The sequence below is a fragment of the Ursus maritimus genome, unplaced genomic scaffold (genome assembly GCF_017311325.1).
Source record: "Ursus maritimus isolate PB19 unplaced genomic scaffold, ASM1731132v1 scaffold_34, whole genome shotgun sequence".
NCBI lineage: Eukaryota > Metazoa > Chordata > Mammalia > Carnivora > Ursidae > Ursus > Ursus maritimus.
This window is the reverse complement of record NW_024426008.1, coordinates 25146326-25161703: the sequence shown is the minus strand read 5'-3', so window position 1 is coordinate 25161703 and position 15378 is coordinate 25146326. Positions and strand designations below refer to the sequence as shown.

The 15378-nt window shown below is 53.2% G+C and overlaps 1 protein-coding gene across 1 annotated transcript in view; it reads right to left on the bottom strand.

Moving 5' to 3' along the window:
- ROR2 (receptor tyrosine kinase like orphan receptor 2) overlaps window positions 1-15378 on the bottom strand; it is a 189729-nt gene that overhangs the window by 33566 nt on the left and 140785 nt on the right. Inside the window, exon 2 of the mRNA XM_040620319.1 lies at window positions 12218-12295. Coding sequence (XP_040476253.1) covers window positions 12218-12295 — 78 coding nt within the window. The remainder of the gene's footprint in view (window positions 1-12217; window positions 12296-15378) is intronic.

Below are 15378 nucleotides of genomic sequence, written 5' to 3'. Positions count from 1 at the left end.
AGCCACATCTTTGGAATCTACCCTGATTCTCTGCCAGCCAACCCTTTTCTCAGTGCACTGAGTTAACTTGCGGAAGAGAGTTCTCGTGGATGGCCCATGCTGTAATGTAAGACATGTCAATGACATCCCCTGGAACCAAGCAGGGTGACATTCTGGATGTACACCCTTCAAGAACTCAATTGCACAAGCTCGGCCTGGGGAGACGTGGTTCCTGCAGCTCCCACCCTAGACCCTGAGACTTTGAACACAAGATCCAATCTGACTAAACAGTTTGAAGTGGTTACGTTGACATAATCTCAGTCACAGATGACAGTACACTCACCATTTCACTGTGAACGTCCTTGGGAGGCCAATATTCTGTCCACCGTGTACATTTTTCTTTTATCTTGCAACTTTACTGAATTCTCTTATTAGTTATACTAGTTTCTCAGTTGATTGTCTTGGATTTTCTATGCAGATATCTTCTTCAAATAGCAACAGTGTGGCCTTTTTGTTTTTAACATTCATACTGCTCGCATATCTTTATACCTGATTGTTTTGCTCAATATCAGTTCTTCCTAATTTAACAATTTTAAATACTGAAATAGTACAAACGTACAAAGAAATACAAATAGTAATATAATAGATACCAGTGTACACATCAACATTTTATGCTAACATTTTACTATATTTGACTTAGAACTCTTTTTAAAAAATTAAACATTCTAGGATGCCGCTAAAATCCACACGTCCCTATTTCTCCCTCCCTCTCCTGAGGACCGGTATGCACCATTTCAATGCACATTTCTATTGTTTTATATTTTTAGAAACTTTCCCTGAAAGATCATCTTTGCTAGTTTTTTTTCCCCCAGCTTGGGATTTATCTTTGTCGATGTTCATTTATTTTAATGACTGCATAATATTCCACTCTATAAACAAACCATAATTTCTGTATTCTTTTCCCAATTGAGGGGCAGTAAGCTGGTCCCACATATTTGCTAGTGTTTAATGGCCACCTGTATACATGTCTCATCCTGCACACATACAAAAATATCTTGAGAGCATCCATCTGGGTACAGAAGTGATGTCACAGGGCCTTGAAATCTCTCATTTCTCTAAGTCTCAAGAGTGCTTGAAACCATGCGTGCTCACTATCGACGTCAGTGGAATTGTTTCCCCCATAACTGCGTCAGCATTTAGTGTCTGGGGGCTTAAAAATGTTCGCCAATCTAATGGACCTGAAATAATGCTGTTTCCCTTTGCATCTTACGAATGTCACGAGCTTGAGTTTCTTGAAGGTTTATTAACCACTGGGCTCTCCTTCCACATCTGTCTGTTCAAATCTTTACACTATGGCTCTTTTTCTAACTTCTGCAGTTAATGAATTTTCTATTACATGCATTCAGCATGCAAATTCCCTTCATTGTTTTCTTTAGCCAACTAACAAATTATTTAATCTCCGTAAGGTTGGCCAGACCCAAATATCTTATAACTTACATTATAATTTTTCCCTTTTAGGTACAAGTTATTGAAGGTGTTCTTATCTGCAAGGTTGTCACAGAACGTGGTCTAGGCGATGACGATTCTTTGATACCACAAAGATTTGCTTTATAGTCTAGCCCAGAGTTAATACTTATAATAATGTTGCATATTTTTTGGTAAGAATGTGTTTTCTCAGGGAACCTGGGTGGCTCAGTCTGTTAAGTGTCTGCCTTCGGCTCAGGTCATGAACTCTGGGTCCCAGGATCGAGTCCCACATCGGGCTCCCTGCTCAGCAGGGAGTCTGCTTCTCCCCTCTCCCTCTGCCCTCAGAGCTCATGCTCTCTCACTCTCTCAAATGAATAAATGAAAAAATCTTAAAAAAAAAAAAAAAAGGAATGTGTTTCCCTACCTGCTTGGTGCAGGGGTTTATGTCCAGTAGATTAAGCTTGTCAAATTTTTCGAATTTTTAATGTTTATCTATTACTTTCAATGGCCTGTGTTCGCTGATTGGGTATTTGTCAGAGGACCATTAGTAATTTTGTCAAGTTGTGTTTATATATTGGAAACTATGTTGCAGGGTCCCTAAACTTCAGTCTTTAGATCACTGTGTAAGGCTTTTGCCTAATTTGTCTGACCTTAAGGTTGCTATCTCAGGGTACCTTGGTTTTACACTGTATTTTTAATTTTTAAAATCATTTTTATGATTATATTGCAGAGATGAATCTTGTAAACAACATATAATAATGTAACATGTTAATTGATGTGTCTGTATGTGTGAACTCTGAGTTTTTTAACTGGCAAGTTTTATTCTTAATGTGTTCATTTTGCATTTTATTCTTCATTTCATTTTAACCCTCCTTTCCTGTTTCCTACTGGATTTCTTTCTTTATTCTCCATTTGTCCCTTCCTGATTTCTTGACCTGTAAATGCTTCCCTTAGAGAAGCACAGGTTACTCAGGTGTTTTCTCATCCTGAATTGTATTTGCTCATTGGGCAAAGGACTGAGGTTGTAAACACCTCAGTCTTGGTCTAAGAGTAACCTGTGACTTTTACACTTGAGTAACAGTTTAGCTGGGTATGGAATTCTCGGCTGGTGATTACACTGCCATCTTGTGGCTTCTGTGTTTACTGCCGCAAGTAGGCTAGTTCTTAGTCCTTTGCAGGTAGTCTGACCTTTCCCCTCGTAGGCGACCTTTCATATTTCCCGTGTCTTTGTCATTCCCATGTATCTCTAGCTGTGAATTTATATGTATGTAGCCTTAATGGACCTCAGTACCATTCCCAATTCCATCAATTGTGTAAAATTCTCCACCAATACCTCATTGTTTCTCCATTCGCCTTTATCTCTCCTCTGAAATCTCCTTCCAGATAGATGCTGAACTCCCTCCTGTATGTGGTTCCTCAGTGAGCTTCGCTGCTTTTATATTCCCGATAATCTCCCTTTTTAATCTCCAGCTGTGCGCCATCTGCTCCTTGACCTGCCCATCAAAGTTTTCATTTCTCTGACTATAATTCTTTTATTTCTAGAAGGTCTGTTTGGTTTTCAAACCCACCCCTGCCTTTTCTTCCTTCATCTTTAATCCTTCTGGCTTCCTTGTTTACTAGCTCACCACTCACCCCAAGCCTCTCCGAGTGTGCTTTGTAATTTTCCACTGCAGGGCTGGTTTTTCTGTCGGAACCCCTTGAGGACTGGGTTCCTGCAACAGACAGTGCCAAATTTTCATGTTAACTCTCGGGCCTGGGATTCCCCCACAACATTCTCGTCATGGAAAGGGGGTTTCCTGAGGTGTGGGTCCAAATCTGATTTCTCATGGGAGCACCTTCAGTGCTTGCCCTCTCGAGCCAAGGTTCAGGCAAGGACTGTAGTCCGTAGGTCTCCTAGCTTGCTGCCAAAGGCTTACCCGCCACACTCAGCTCTCTGGACCCCACGGATTCCCTCCAGTTTGATGCTGAAGCCTATGGCTCCTCCTACAGCTGAGCCTTGCAGAACAGTTTCTGTAGCAGGATGATTGTTCAGAGGCCTTATTTAGGGTACAAGAAATGTCAATTCCTTCATTTTCCTAAAGGCAAACTGGATTTTTGTTGCAACTCTTATTTCTCCCGATTGAAGCAAATGTAATACCCCCAAGTCCAAGTGAAATCAGTAACACTAAGGCGTTTATGTATCCGTGTAATTTCAATCAGCATCTTCCCACCCCTGCATATTCTCTCTAGTGTAGCACTGATGTTCGGGGTGACTTACTGGTGTTCCTTCTACTCTGGCGCCCACGGATGCACCCAAAGCCCCATGGGGAACACCATCTTTTGTTGCTGGGGAGTCCATGTCATAAGCCCATGACACCTGCAGAACACAACTCTGTCTCAAATAAGCTAAACCATGGGGATGTTCTCCAAGGCTGCAAACAGAGTGGGACCACCTCAAGTGGATCCTGCCTGGCAGCCCAAGGCTGTCACAGTTCTGCTTCCTCCTATTCCTGGCTCCTGGGCATTTCTCCATCTCTCTCTCTGCAAGTTCATCTAAGCACTGACATCTCGTACGAATTTTTATGGAGCACTTGTATGTAACTGAAGTGGGAGGGTGGCCAAGCTAGTTTGGTCCACCTCTGTAGCCACCGCTAATTCTCTGGAGGCCAAAATGAAAGCCAGAAAGAAAGTTCTCTCAGGATGAAGCGCAGTGTTGCTTTGGCCTTTGGCTTTATTCACAGGAACCCCTTTCAACTCCCGGCTTCATTTCCCTTTTGTGCAAAATATGGGGTTTGTACTAAGTTTTGCTAAGGTCTCTTCTAGCTCGCAAGGCTCCCTTTGGAGCCACCCCAAACTTCTCCAGACACGACTGAACGGCCCACGTGGGGCAGGACCCAGAGGACTGAGAATCAGGTTAACTTGGGTCAGTCGGCACCCCACAGTGTTAGGGGCAGAACAGAAGTCTTCCCTTTTAATAAGCCAAGAGGGTTTCTTCTCCTGCACAGCAGGGTGACTTTTAACAATGATGCGAATGGACTCAATGGCCCTGCTGCCCCGGCCCGTTCTCTGCTCACCCCTAACTCTGGAAAGCGGAGCTGAGTCCGAGCATGAAAACACACCGAAGGCAGAGGTAACAGGAGAACCCATCGCCATGGGATGCCACTGCCGCCTCACGGTTAGATCAGTGATTAATGATTTTTTTTTTAAACCCCAACTGACCGTCCACATGTTCGCCAACTTGGTCAAATTACTTCGGTGTTTGAAGAGCTGCTTGTTTACCAGGCCACGCTGACTGGTCTGGGAAGGAGATAAGGAAGGCCGTATGCGCTAGGGGTCACAAGGTCACAGGGCTTTGACTGGTGGGAAATAAAACAGACAACCTGCCTGGCCGGGCAGGTGGGGAGGAGACCCAGAGAGCCGCACAGAGGACATAAAGCTGCTCTTCTCTGGGGCAAGCATTTACAGGCCAATAAATCAGCCGGGGGCAGGGGCAGTGGGTCACCCCCGCTCAGACGCTCCCGCTGAGCTGTCGAGCTGCACAGAGCCGGCTGCAGATGGCGGGTGGGGTGGGCGAGCAGAGGAGCAATGGGGACAGGAGAGAGCGAGATTAGCAACGATGGGCATCAGAGAACATGCGAAAATAGGAGCAAAGGAAATTTGAGGCCCTGAGGAATGCAGAGAAGTACATACAAGTGTTTGCACGTTCGGAGGAGGGTACCTGTCCTGTCGTGCAACGAACGGTGGCCCCCATGACATGGGTTGGAACCTAATCCCTGGAACCTGGGAATGTGCCCTTATTTGGAAATAGGGTCATGGCAGATGTCATCATGTTAAGATGAGGTCATGTGGGTGGGCCCTTGTCCAATGGCTTGTGTCCCTATCAGAAGAGGGACATCTGGATACAGACGCACAGAGAAGACCATGTGACAACAGGGGCAGAGATGGGAGAGATGCGGCCACGAGCCCAGGAAGTCCACACACGGTGGGCACTGCCAGCAGCTGGGAGGGAAGCATGAGACCCTTTCGCCCTCAGAGATTCCAAAGGAGCTAAGCCCACCGCTGACACTCTGATGTTGGCCATCTGGCCTCCAGACCTGGGACACAGATTTCTGTGGTTTGAGACACCTCGTCTGTGGTCCTTGGTATGACAGCCCTCGGAAGCTACTGCAGATGGGCAGGGGGGCGGGGGAAGGAAGGAGCCGGTGACAAGCCAACCGGTCCACGCAGGGCAACACCGGCGGCCTCACAACAGGGCAGGGGCACAAACACACACACACACCGCAAGCAGACCCAGACCCAGGAAAGCAGATGCAGACACGGACTAACTCGGAGAGAAATAACCCAAGAGCAGGTGGAGGGAAGTACGCCCGAGCCGGCGCACGCAGACGTCACGAGGAGAGAAACAGACACAGATCCTGAGAGTAGAGGCGCACACGCGAGCACGAGCGCGCACGGACAGATGTGCACACCCGAACAAGCCCAGTGCAGCGTGGTGGCCACACCCCATGAGCTAAGGAAGGTCGGCCTTCCTCGTCTCCTTCAGCGGGAACAGTGGCCGCCGGCTGCAGGGGCTCCTTCCCCGCCGAAGGGCAGGCGGCCAGAGGTGACCCCTGCGAACACAGGGGGCCGGGGTGGGGGGGCCTCTGGGAAGAAGGGGAGATGAAGAGGGAGGTGTGGGGGCAGAAACCAGCCTCGCTGCTCCGGGAGCTGGGGTGCATCCTCGTCCTCCCCAGGGAGGGTTCCCGTGTGCGTGCACGATGCCTCTCCCCCACTCTCAGCCCAGACAACACGGCTGTGCGGGCTCTGAAACCTCTTCTCTGCGGGTGACCGTTTCCTCCCAGCCCCGTTCAGTCTGGCCACATCCTGGACAGTCCAACGGGTGCTGCAAACTCGCGGCGGCGGGAAGGAGCAAGGGTGTTCCATAAATGGCCTTCCCCGGGGAGCGGCCCAGACTCAGAGCCCTTCACCCCGTGTCTGCAACGGCGGCGGGGGGGGAGGGTGTGTGAGGTTTTCAACTTTACCGTCAGCCTTGGAGCCCTCACACCTGCAGCAAACTCCAGGAAACCATCACACACACACACACACACACACACACACACACCCCAAAAGTTCCAGAAACGCACCCAACACATACACTAATCAATCCACGTGTCCTACACGAGTGGGGGACCCCAGGCTCAGGAGACAACAGCAGGCCTCATCGCCATGCCAACGCAGTGATCTTCTGCTGATTCTTCTGTTCCCTCGCCCCAAGGAGACCTGAGGTCAGCACCGCAGCGCCCGCGTTGCAAATAGCAGGGGCGGCCTGGTGAGAACGGCAGGGACGTCTGCCCTGTGATTTAGAATGCCTTGAGAACACCTATAATTGCGACGTATCCTCAAGTGGGTAGAGTTCGCAATCCCCCCCTGGTTTCGCCCGGCCGATGAGCAGCCCTTCTGTCCAGACAGGAGACAGGAGCGCACCGGGTCTGTCTGGGGAGGCCGCAGGCCACGCCAGCCCAGCACCACCCTCGGGCTCTCAGAAGTCATCCACTTCCCACAAACATTCCAAAGTACTGATTTTACAAACCCGAGACATGTTACAGATGCACTTGAAATACAGCCTTGGAGCACAAGAGCAAATGGCTTCTAGGCCAAATGTATGCTTTTGTTAAGTGTCATGCCAGTAACAGCGACAGTGACAAAAATACCAATAATCATCTTACTAGTCGTAAGCAGTGTGTTAACGTAAAGGAATACAGGCTCCTGGCAAACACCCACTCCTGCGTCAACACAGCCCTTTAACTGGAGTCCTCGGACGGGCCGCAGTCCTACGGTGACGGTCCTCGGGCATACAGAAATTTCAGGCAAACTCTTCAGCCATGAATCACAATGTCTGTTGTGTTTATTTTCTCTTCTACGTAGGCTTTTTGCTCGGGGATCCTTTCCTCTCAGGACCAGCCACCAGCCCCATATATGTCCAGTGCTCACTGCTGGCACGGTGTATCCGAACACAAATGCCGTCTAGCCTTGCACCCAATTCCCGGATCCGAGTCTGCTCAGAAGACGTAAAGCTGTTCTCTCACCGAGGGGCTGGCCTACTGGCCATTTTCACCTGCCTGTGGTTTTACAGAGGCAGGGGTGCATAAATGCTAACTGGATTGAAGAAGGAGCTCCTACAGTCCATCCGGCTATTGTTACTTTTTTGTAAGATTTAAGCCAAATGGGGCCAAGCAGTGACACTCCCCGAAGTTGCACAAAAAAGCACGTGGACTAATGAGTCTGTCGAGGCCAGGCGGATTCCTTCTGTCACTGAGCATATGAGGAGGAGGCCGGGGGAGCAGAAAGGAAGGGCAGAGTGAGTCTCCTTTTGTGCAAAAGCCATAATCCAAAAAGAATAACATCGCAGTATAGAACCAGAGAACAGGCCTGCAAGGGAATGGCTGGGACCCCAGATGTCCTTGAGACTCCGTGGGGCCATTCACTAGAAGCCTGTCCCCAAAGGGGCTGCTGAGTTCCAGATGCCTGGAACGGAGGCACATGCTGACGGTCACACTTGTCACACAGTACATGCCTCCTGCCACTGCTTCCTGGGTGAGCGCTGCACACTCCTATCCCCCCGACGGCTGGGGGCGCTTGGGCCGCGGCGGATGCTGGAGCCACCTCCCATCCAGGTGTGAGCTCTGGCTGAGCCAAGCTCAGACGGCTGCACCCAGCAAGCCGCACCACCGTGCTGTGGCCCTCCACTTCCTCTTGCACTGTCCTTTCACAGCGCGCACGCACGCGCGCACACACGCACACAGACACACACATGCATACACACGGACACATGCATGCACACATGCATGCACACACAGAGACACACGTGCACACGCACCCACAGGCTCACACAAACACACAGGACACTGGCATGCACGCACACACGCATGCATGCACACAGACACACCCACGTGTACTTGCACACACGCATGCACACACACGCTCCTGCTTCACCAGGGAACTCCTGCAGATGGTGTTTCTGTGCCCTGGAGAAGGGAAGGCAGGCTTCCAAATGTCTCAGCATTGCAGACACGGAAGCACCCACGGTTTTCACACAATCACATGTGGGTTAATAAAAACAGACCGGAGGCAATCAAATCCCAACCAAGCAGAGGGCATTATAAAGCATGCCCTTGTGGGCTTGAGAAATTGCTCGAATACCAAAAAGGAGGACCAAGAACACCACACAAGGCCCCAAATCTGACTTCTCCATGTTTGGAGCTTGTGGCTGGTGGGGTAAGAATTCCCGTGAACGCTCAGCCCGCAGGCATTTCCGCGCCCAGGTCAGCGAGTGCGTCTTCCCTCAAGTGGACCTGCGGGCCTTCCCCCTGCAGCCCCCTCTGCGCCCCAAACTGCTGGCAGCGCACCTGTGCCCGGGGGAGCTCCCACCCCCCAGCCCCTCTGGCCCCTGCAGACACAGCCCAGGACCCCTGGAGGCCCTGCACCCTGCACCTGCGGGGGGTGGGGAGGGCAGGTCTGCTGTAAACACGGTTCCCTGAGGATACTGGAGTAGACCAGGTGAGTGCAGGTTAGATGAAGACTCCTACCCTGGTTTGTCCGCCTCTCCTCGGCCAGCCCCACCTCCCTCCTACTGCCCCTCACCTCCCTCCTACAGCCCCTCACCTCCCTCCTACTGCCTCTCGCCTCTCTCCTACTGCCCCTTGCCTCCCTCCTATCTGCCCCCTCACCTCCCTCCTACCGCCCCTCGCCTCCCTCCTACTGCCCCCCACCTCCCTCCTATCTGCCCCTCACCTCCCTCCTACTGCCCCCTCACCTCCCTCCTACTGCCCCTCACCTCCCTCCTACTGCCCCTCACCTCCCTCCTACTGCCCCTCACCTCCCTCCTACTGCCCCTCACCTCCCTCCTACTGCCCCTCACCTCCCTCCTACTGCCCCTCACCTCCCTCCTACTGCCCCTCACCTCCCTCCTACTGCCCCTCACCTCCCTCCTACAGCCCCTCACCTCCCTCCAGTGCCCCTCACCTCCCTCCTACTGCCCCTCACCTCCCTCCTACTGCCCCTCACCTCCCTCCTACTGCCCCTCACCTCCCCCTTTCAGCCCCTCACCTCCCTCCTACTGCCCCTCACCTCCCTCCTACTGCCCCTCACCTCCCTCCTATCTGCCCCCTCACCTCCCTCCTACTGCCCCCTCACCTCCCTCCTACTGCCCCTTGCCTCTCTCCTACTGCCCCTTGCCTCCCTCCTATCTGCCCCCTCACCTCCCTCCTACCGCCCCTCGCCTCCCTCCTACCGCCCCTCGCCTCCCTTCTACTGCCCCCTCACCTCCCTCCTATCTGCCCCTCACCTCCCTCCTACTGCCCCTCACCTCCCCCCTACTACCCCTCACCTCCCTCCAGTGCCCCTCACCTCCCTCCCACCTGCCCCTCACCTCCCTCCTACTGCCCCTCACCTCCCTCCTACTGCCCCTCGCCTCCCTCCTATCTGCCCCCTCGCCTTCCTCCTACTGCCCCTCGCCTCCCTCCTATTGTCCCTCGCCTCCCTCCTACTGCCCCCTCGCCTCCCTCCTACTGCCCTTTCCACTCCCCTTCCATCACCCTCCAGACCACCTGGATCGCCTCAGAGAGTGGTCAGGCTACACTGTGTCCCAGGCCAGAACCTTGCACAGTGGAGGACAGCACTCCGCAGAATAAAATAGAACATTCTCCTGCCACCTAAAGAGCCGTGTATGTCCCACCTAGGGCTGCCCAACACAACTCTCTGTGGTGACGGAATGTTCTAGATCTGTGCTGTGGTGGCTTTAGCCACATGTGGCCATCGAGCACTTGAAATGTAGCTCAGAGGACTGAGGAACTAGAATCTTAAATTTTATTTCATTTTAATTGATTTAAATTTAAAGACCCACACATGGCTGATGGCCTTGGTATTGAGCCATGTTGGTTTAGCCCCTGCTGATCCTTCTGACCTCAGTTACCCCAGCCCTTTCTCTCAGCTGCCCCAAGGCATGGGGTTGTCCTGACCTCAGGGCCTTTGCACAGGCACTGCCATGGCCCAGGGCACCCCTCTCCTTGACTGTCAGCTTTTCAGCTCTCAGAGTAACATCTTGTCCTTTGCCAAGACACCCTTCCCTTCCTTCCAGCTCACCGCATCCCCGTCTCTTCCTCCCAGCTACTCTGTCAAGGATTCAGGATGCTGACTCGATTCCCCGGTATGGGAAACATCATGAGACAGAGACCACACACAATGGTGCTGTGTCGTTCGGGTCACCAGCATGTGCCTGGGCCTCACACAGCAGCTGGTACAAAGGGCCCATCGAGGGCTATGTGTGGGCCATCTGGACTGTGGGCTGTCAGCCTTTTGAGAAATAATGCCAGAATCTAACCATCAGAAACCATCTTCTTTCTGAAGAGGTGTTTCCAGAAGCCCAGCATCCAGAGCACAGGCCTTGTCCCCCCTGGGCACACACACCTGTCCTGATAGAGGCCTGCCCTCTGCAAGAACCCTGGGTCTCCGACAGGCCTCGTCACCACCAACTGAGCAGCCAGAGCTGCCCGTGCCCTTGACTGACACGCCTGACCTCTCAGCATGCGCTGGTGAGCGTTCCGGAACCAGCGGGGAGCTGAGCGCCCATGTGACCCCAGGAAGCCTCTCAGGACCTGCGGGGACACACCAGCCCCTAGACTGAGGCCGGCAGACTTGAGTGCTAGCTGCTCAATGCCCAGAAGGCGCAGCCATGGACACGTGGAGGAAAACTCCTTCCTGAAGGGTCATGGGACCCTCAACGAGCAGGGGGCTAAGAAATTATTACGGCTTTATGGCCTTTGAATAATTACAAAGAAGTTAAGCAGAAATAAAGTGAATGTTTTAACAGATAATTGTTAGGCATTGAATGGAGTCTCGCCAAAACGCACATTTGAAGGCTTAGCCCCCAGGGGATGGTCTTTGAAGGTGGGCCTTTGGTGGGCAGTAGATTAGCTGAGGTCACAAGGGGCCCCCACAGGGGGATCAGCACCCTAATAGGAGGAGCTGCCACGTGAGGACGGGGGACAGCGCCGTCGCAAGTCGGGCCGAGAGACCTCACCGCAAGTGACCCTGCTGGGCTCTCACCCGAGACTCCCAGCCGCCGGGCTCTGGGGAATCCATTCCCGTTGAGGAGACCACCCACGGGCCGCGTCTGGGCTGAGACGGGACCTAAGACGACACGGTGACAAAGGGTGGAGCAGGAAGGGGGCCAACTCCTCAAGGACCCGGGCCGTATCTGCAGAAATGTGTCCTATCGACTCTGCCAACCTGAGATGCCTACAAAGTGTGCCACCTGCGGGGTGACCCAGACAGTGACCTGCGGGAAAGGCCGAAGCACAAGACAGAGAACCTACCCCTCGGTGAACCTCCTGCCCACGTGACGCCCACCTGACGCCCACCTGACGCCCACCCACTCCGGATGGCGACATGGACAGAATGACCCCAGAAGACCACCACCTGTTAGCAGGTGACAGTGGCCAAGCCAGGAGTCCAGCTCCTCAGGCTCTGCTCGGGTCCACGGAGCTCCCCAAGAGGCCCCCGCCTCCCTCCAGTGGCCATCTGCCCACCCGTGCCCTGTCCCCTGCCACCCATCACCTTCCAACTGGCTCTAACCACAGGTGCAGCGGCAGGCACGCCACCACGCCCACCAACAGGGCAGCGCTGGGCCACAGGCACCCCGCTCCCCGTTCCAGCAGCCACGCCTGGAGCAGACGGCAAGCTGACTGGGTGCTTCCCTACCTCGGACTGCAAGAACACGTTCAAACACCTGCTCCCCAGGGCCCTCGTACTTTACCTTTCAGAGTTGGAAGAGGGCCATCCTGTCCATCCAGTTGTCCCAAAGGGTCGTTCGGGTCACGAGCCTCCACTTCCCCTGGGCAAGAGAGCACAGCACGTCCATTAATGAGAGTCACTGCAAGGCCTTGACTTTACTTCTCATGCAAAGACAATAGTGTTCCAGCACAACCACCTGCCGTTTGTAGAACAGCTGGAGGGGTGAGGCATTACGGGAAGTTCCAGGGGGCTCTTGTAGCAACAGATCTGGGGTAATAGCAACAGTGATTCTTAACGCTTATCCCAAGTGCGGCAGAACGTAGAAGCCCGCGTGTGACTGAAGCCCTGAGTGCCACTCAGGGCGGGAGAGAGACTTAAACACTGGCTGGAAAAACAAAACACTGCTGTAGCCAGAGTCTGCAGGCTGCTCTCCAGACAGTGGCCCCTGCTAGTTCTGCACCCACTCAGAACTGGAGAGGGTCACAGGCAGCCTGTTCCCCTCCCGGCTCCTGGCTCCGCGGGCAGCCAGCAGCCAAGGACAGATCAACCCACGGCTGCGAGGACAGAAGGGTCTCATCCTACTGCACTAGCAACCCACTCCTCGAGACGGTGTCAGCAGGAGCAGCCACCCCCAAACTCACCCTCACCCCGCACAAGAGCAGATCTGCTCTGCTCAACCGGGGAACACCACCCAAGGACGTGGGCAACTGTCCCCGGATCCTGGGGGAAGGAAGGGCGGGTCCAGTGGACGCCCCCGCTCCCTATCCCAGTGTAGCCCCGTCCCCTTCACTTTCAGACTGTCACCTGGTAGCCTGGCCCCGACCCGGTCCCACCAGTCGGGGGCAGGGGAGGGTGGGGGAGAGGTGGTGACGTCCGGGGTGGCTCTGCCAACACATCTGGATGGAATCTGGGTTTGTGGCATCAAAGCCGACCAAAGACTGGGTCACACACGCGGAACATCACAAGGCTTAGACACCAGGAAATCCGCACCTGACGGAAACGGCCAGACACAGAAAGACAAATGCGTGGCCGCCGAGGTCCCTGGAGCCGTCAAGTTCATAGGCAGAAAGCAGATGGCGGGCACCAGGGCTGGGGGACCCAGGAATTAGTGTTTAACGGGGATGGTCTCATATGGGGGACGGTCTCATACGGGGGACGGCCTCATACGGGGGACGGTCTCATACGGGGGAGACAGAGGAAAGAGTTCTGGAGACGGGCGCTGATGCTAGCAGGAGTGGTTGAGATGCCAACCCTCAGGTCATGCGCACTCACCATCAGTTTTTAGAAAGTCTATGGAAGACAGGGCCGCCCCACTTGTCTCTCTTAAATGAGAAACAAGAGCGAACAAAGCACCAGACACGTCAGGCCGCTCTCAGGATGAAGCTTCGCTCCAGGCAGCTGAGATCTGAAAGTGGGGTTCAAGGGGTCGCAGGCAGAACCAGGCCCACAAGAGTCCTCAAACTGTTCAGCTGAGAAAACACTGGCCAGCGGGTACGTGAGGGCACCGGCGTCTCCGGGCGGATCCTGTCCAACCCTCCAGCTCCTAAAGCACGGGACGTCACCCACAGCTGACGCATGAGCCTGCACCCTAGGGAGTCCAACCCGGCTCCCAGGCAGCCCGCGAGAGGCTGCACCAGCCCGGGCTTCTCGCACCCAGTTAAGGAACGTTCCCTCTTTGTGTCACTTCCAGTCCAAACTCGGGCAGCCGTCAGAAGCCGGCTCCACACCAGCTTTCGTAAAACGTCCCCAATCATCCCCTCGGAAGGACCACCCTGATTCGCTAAGGCGACCCCCCACATGGTACGTCTCTCCCAGAGCAATCCTAGCGTTCTCCCCTCGGGAATCATAACTGGGCCCAGGGGACCATGAACAGCTGTAGGACACCGGGGGTGGCGTCCCGGTGACGGCTGATGGTCCCAGCATTAAAACCTAGACAGAATCCGGGGCTGCTGCACACAGAGACGGGCAGGAACTATGCCAGGCGGCCGACGCGTTTGTGCTCAAGAATTAAACTTCAGTTGGGTCTGAAATGGTAAATGGGCATGTTACACATACCATCATTCAGCACCGTGTAAATGCAGAGAGACCGCAGGAAATCAAACACACTTGTACTATATACACACATCTGAAAGAGGCATAAAAATTATTAACTGCTTAGAAATTGACAAGTGGTGTGAAACAGTCAAATAAATATACACCCCGAAGAAAAATAAGCACCATTAGCCCAATTCCACTGTGGAAGAGATTCCCAGCTCTTCCAAGGCCACTTTCAGTTCCGAAGCACGTGTATTCCCCGCGCATCCAAGGCGCCGCGGAGACGGGCACGCTCCCCGTGGGAAGGAGCCGGGGGTGATCCCAACGCTTCTGCTAACTCCTGAGCAGACGTCACCCCCAGCCAGACCCGCAGCGTCGCTGCTGACCTGAGAAACGCTAAGATTCTGTCTGGAAAGGTTGTGCTGGTCAGCCCAGAGGCCGGGACTGGACTTTTCATTTCTTTCAACCCCCCGCTTTGCCCTAAAAAAATTTAGTAAGATTTAGTAAAATTTAGATGGGATACCTGAGCGAAAGGGTGTCATCTACGTGTTTGGAAACACGGGTGAAGTTTCCAGTACCCAAGACGCTGACCCCAGAGGCCCGCCGAGACAAGTCGCATATGTGAATAAACGCAGAATGGCCAACTGCCGCGGTCCCTCACGCTGACGCCTTAAGTTTCAACACAACTAGGCCCTGTTGTTGCTTCCTGACTGAGAAATAAGGACCCCATTCATGGTTTGGTATTAGAAATCGTTGTTCTCCTGCAGAGTAGTAAGTCAGACACGGAACGGCTCTCCAGACGCCATACCTTCTAGAATGTATAAGCCAAAGGTAACTGGGGCAAATATGGTCTTGGGGACAGGTGACAATATAGGTCAGCATTTCCACAGATTCCAACAGGGCCTCTTCTGCCCCCCCAAAAAGGTTAAAAACACCCTAAAGGAGAAAACAAACACAAGCCCAAACCAACGAGACAACTACAAAAACTACCCATCCCCCCCGCACACATCAAGACGTCACTGCTGCGTACCTGGCATTATAAAGGTAATTTTAAATGTCTCCTTTTATTTTATTTTTAAACACCCCTGTGATGAAAAAGCATCACATTTTAAATTGAGATAATTCACATACCATAAAACTCGCCATGTG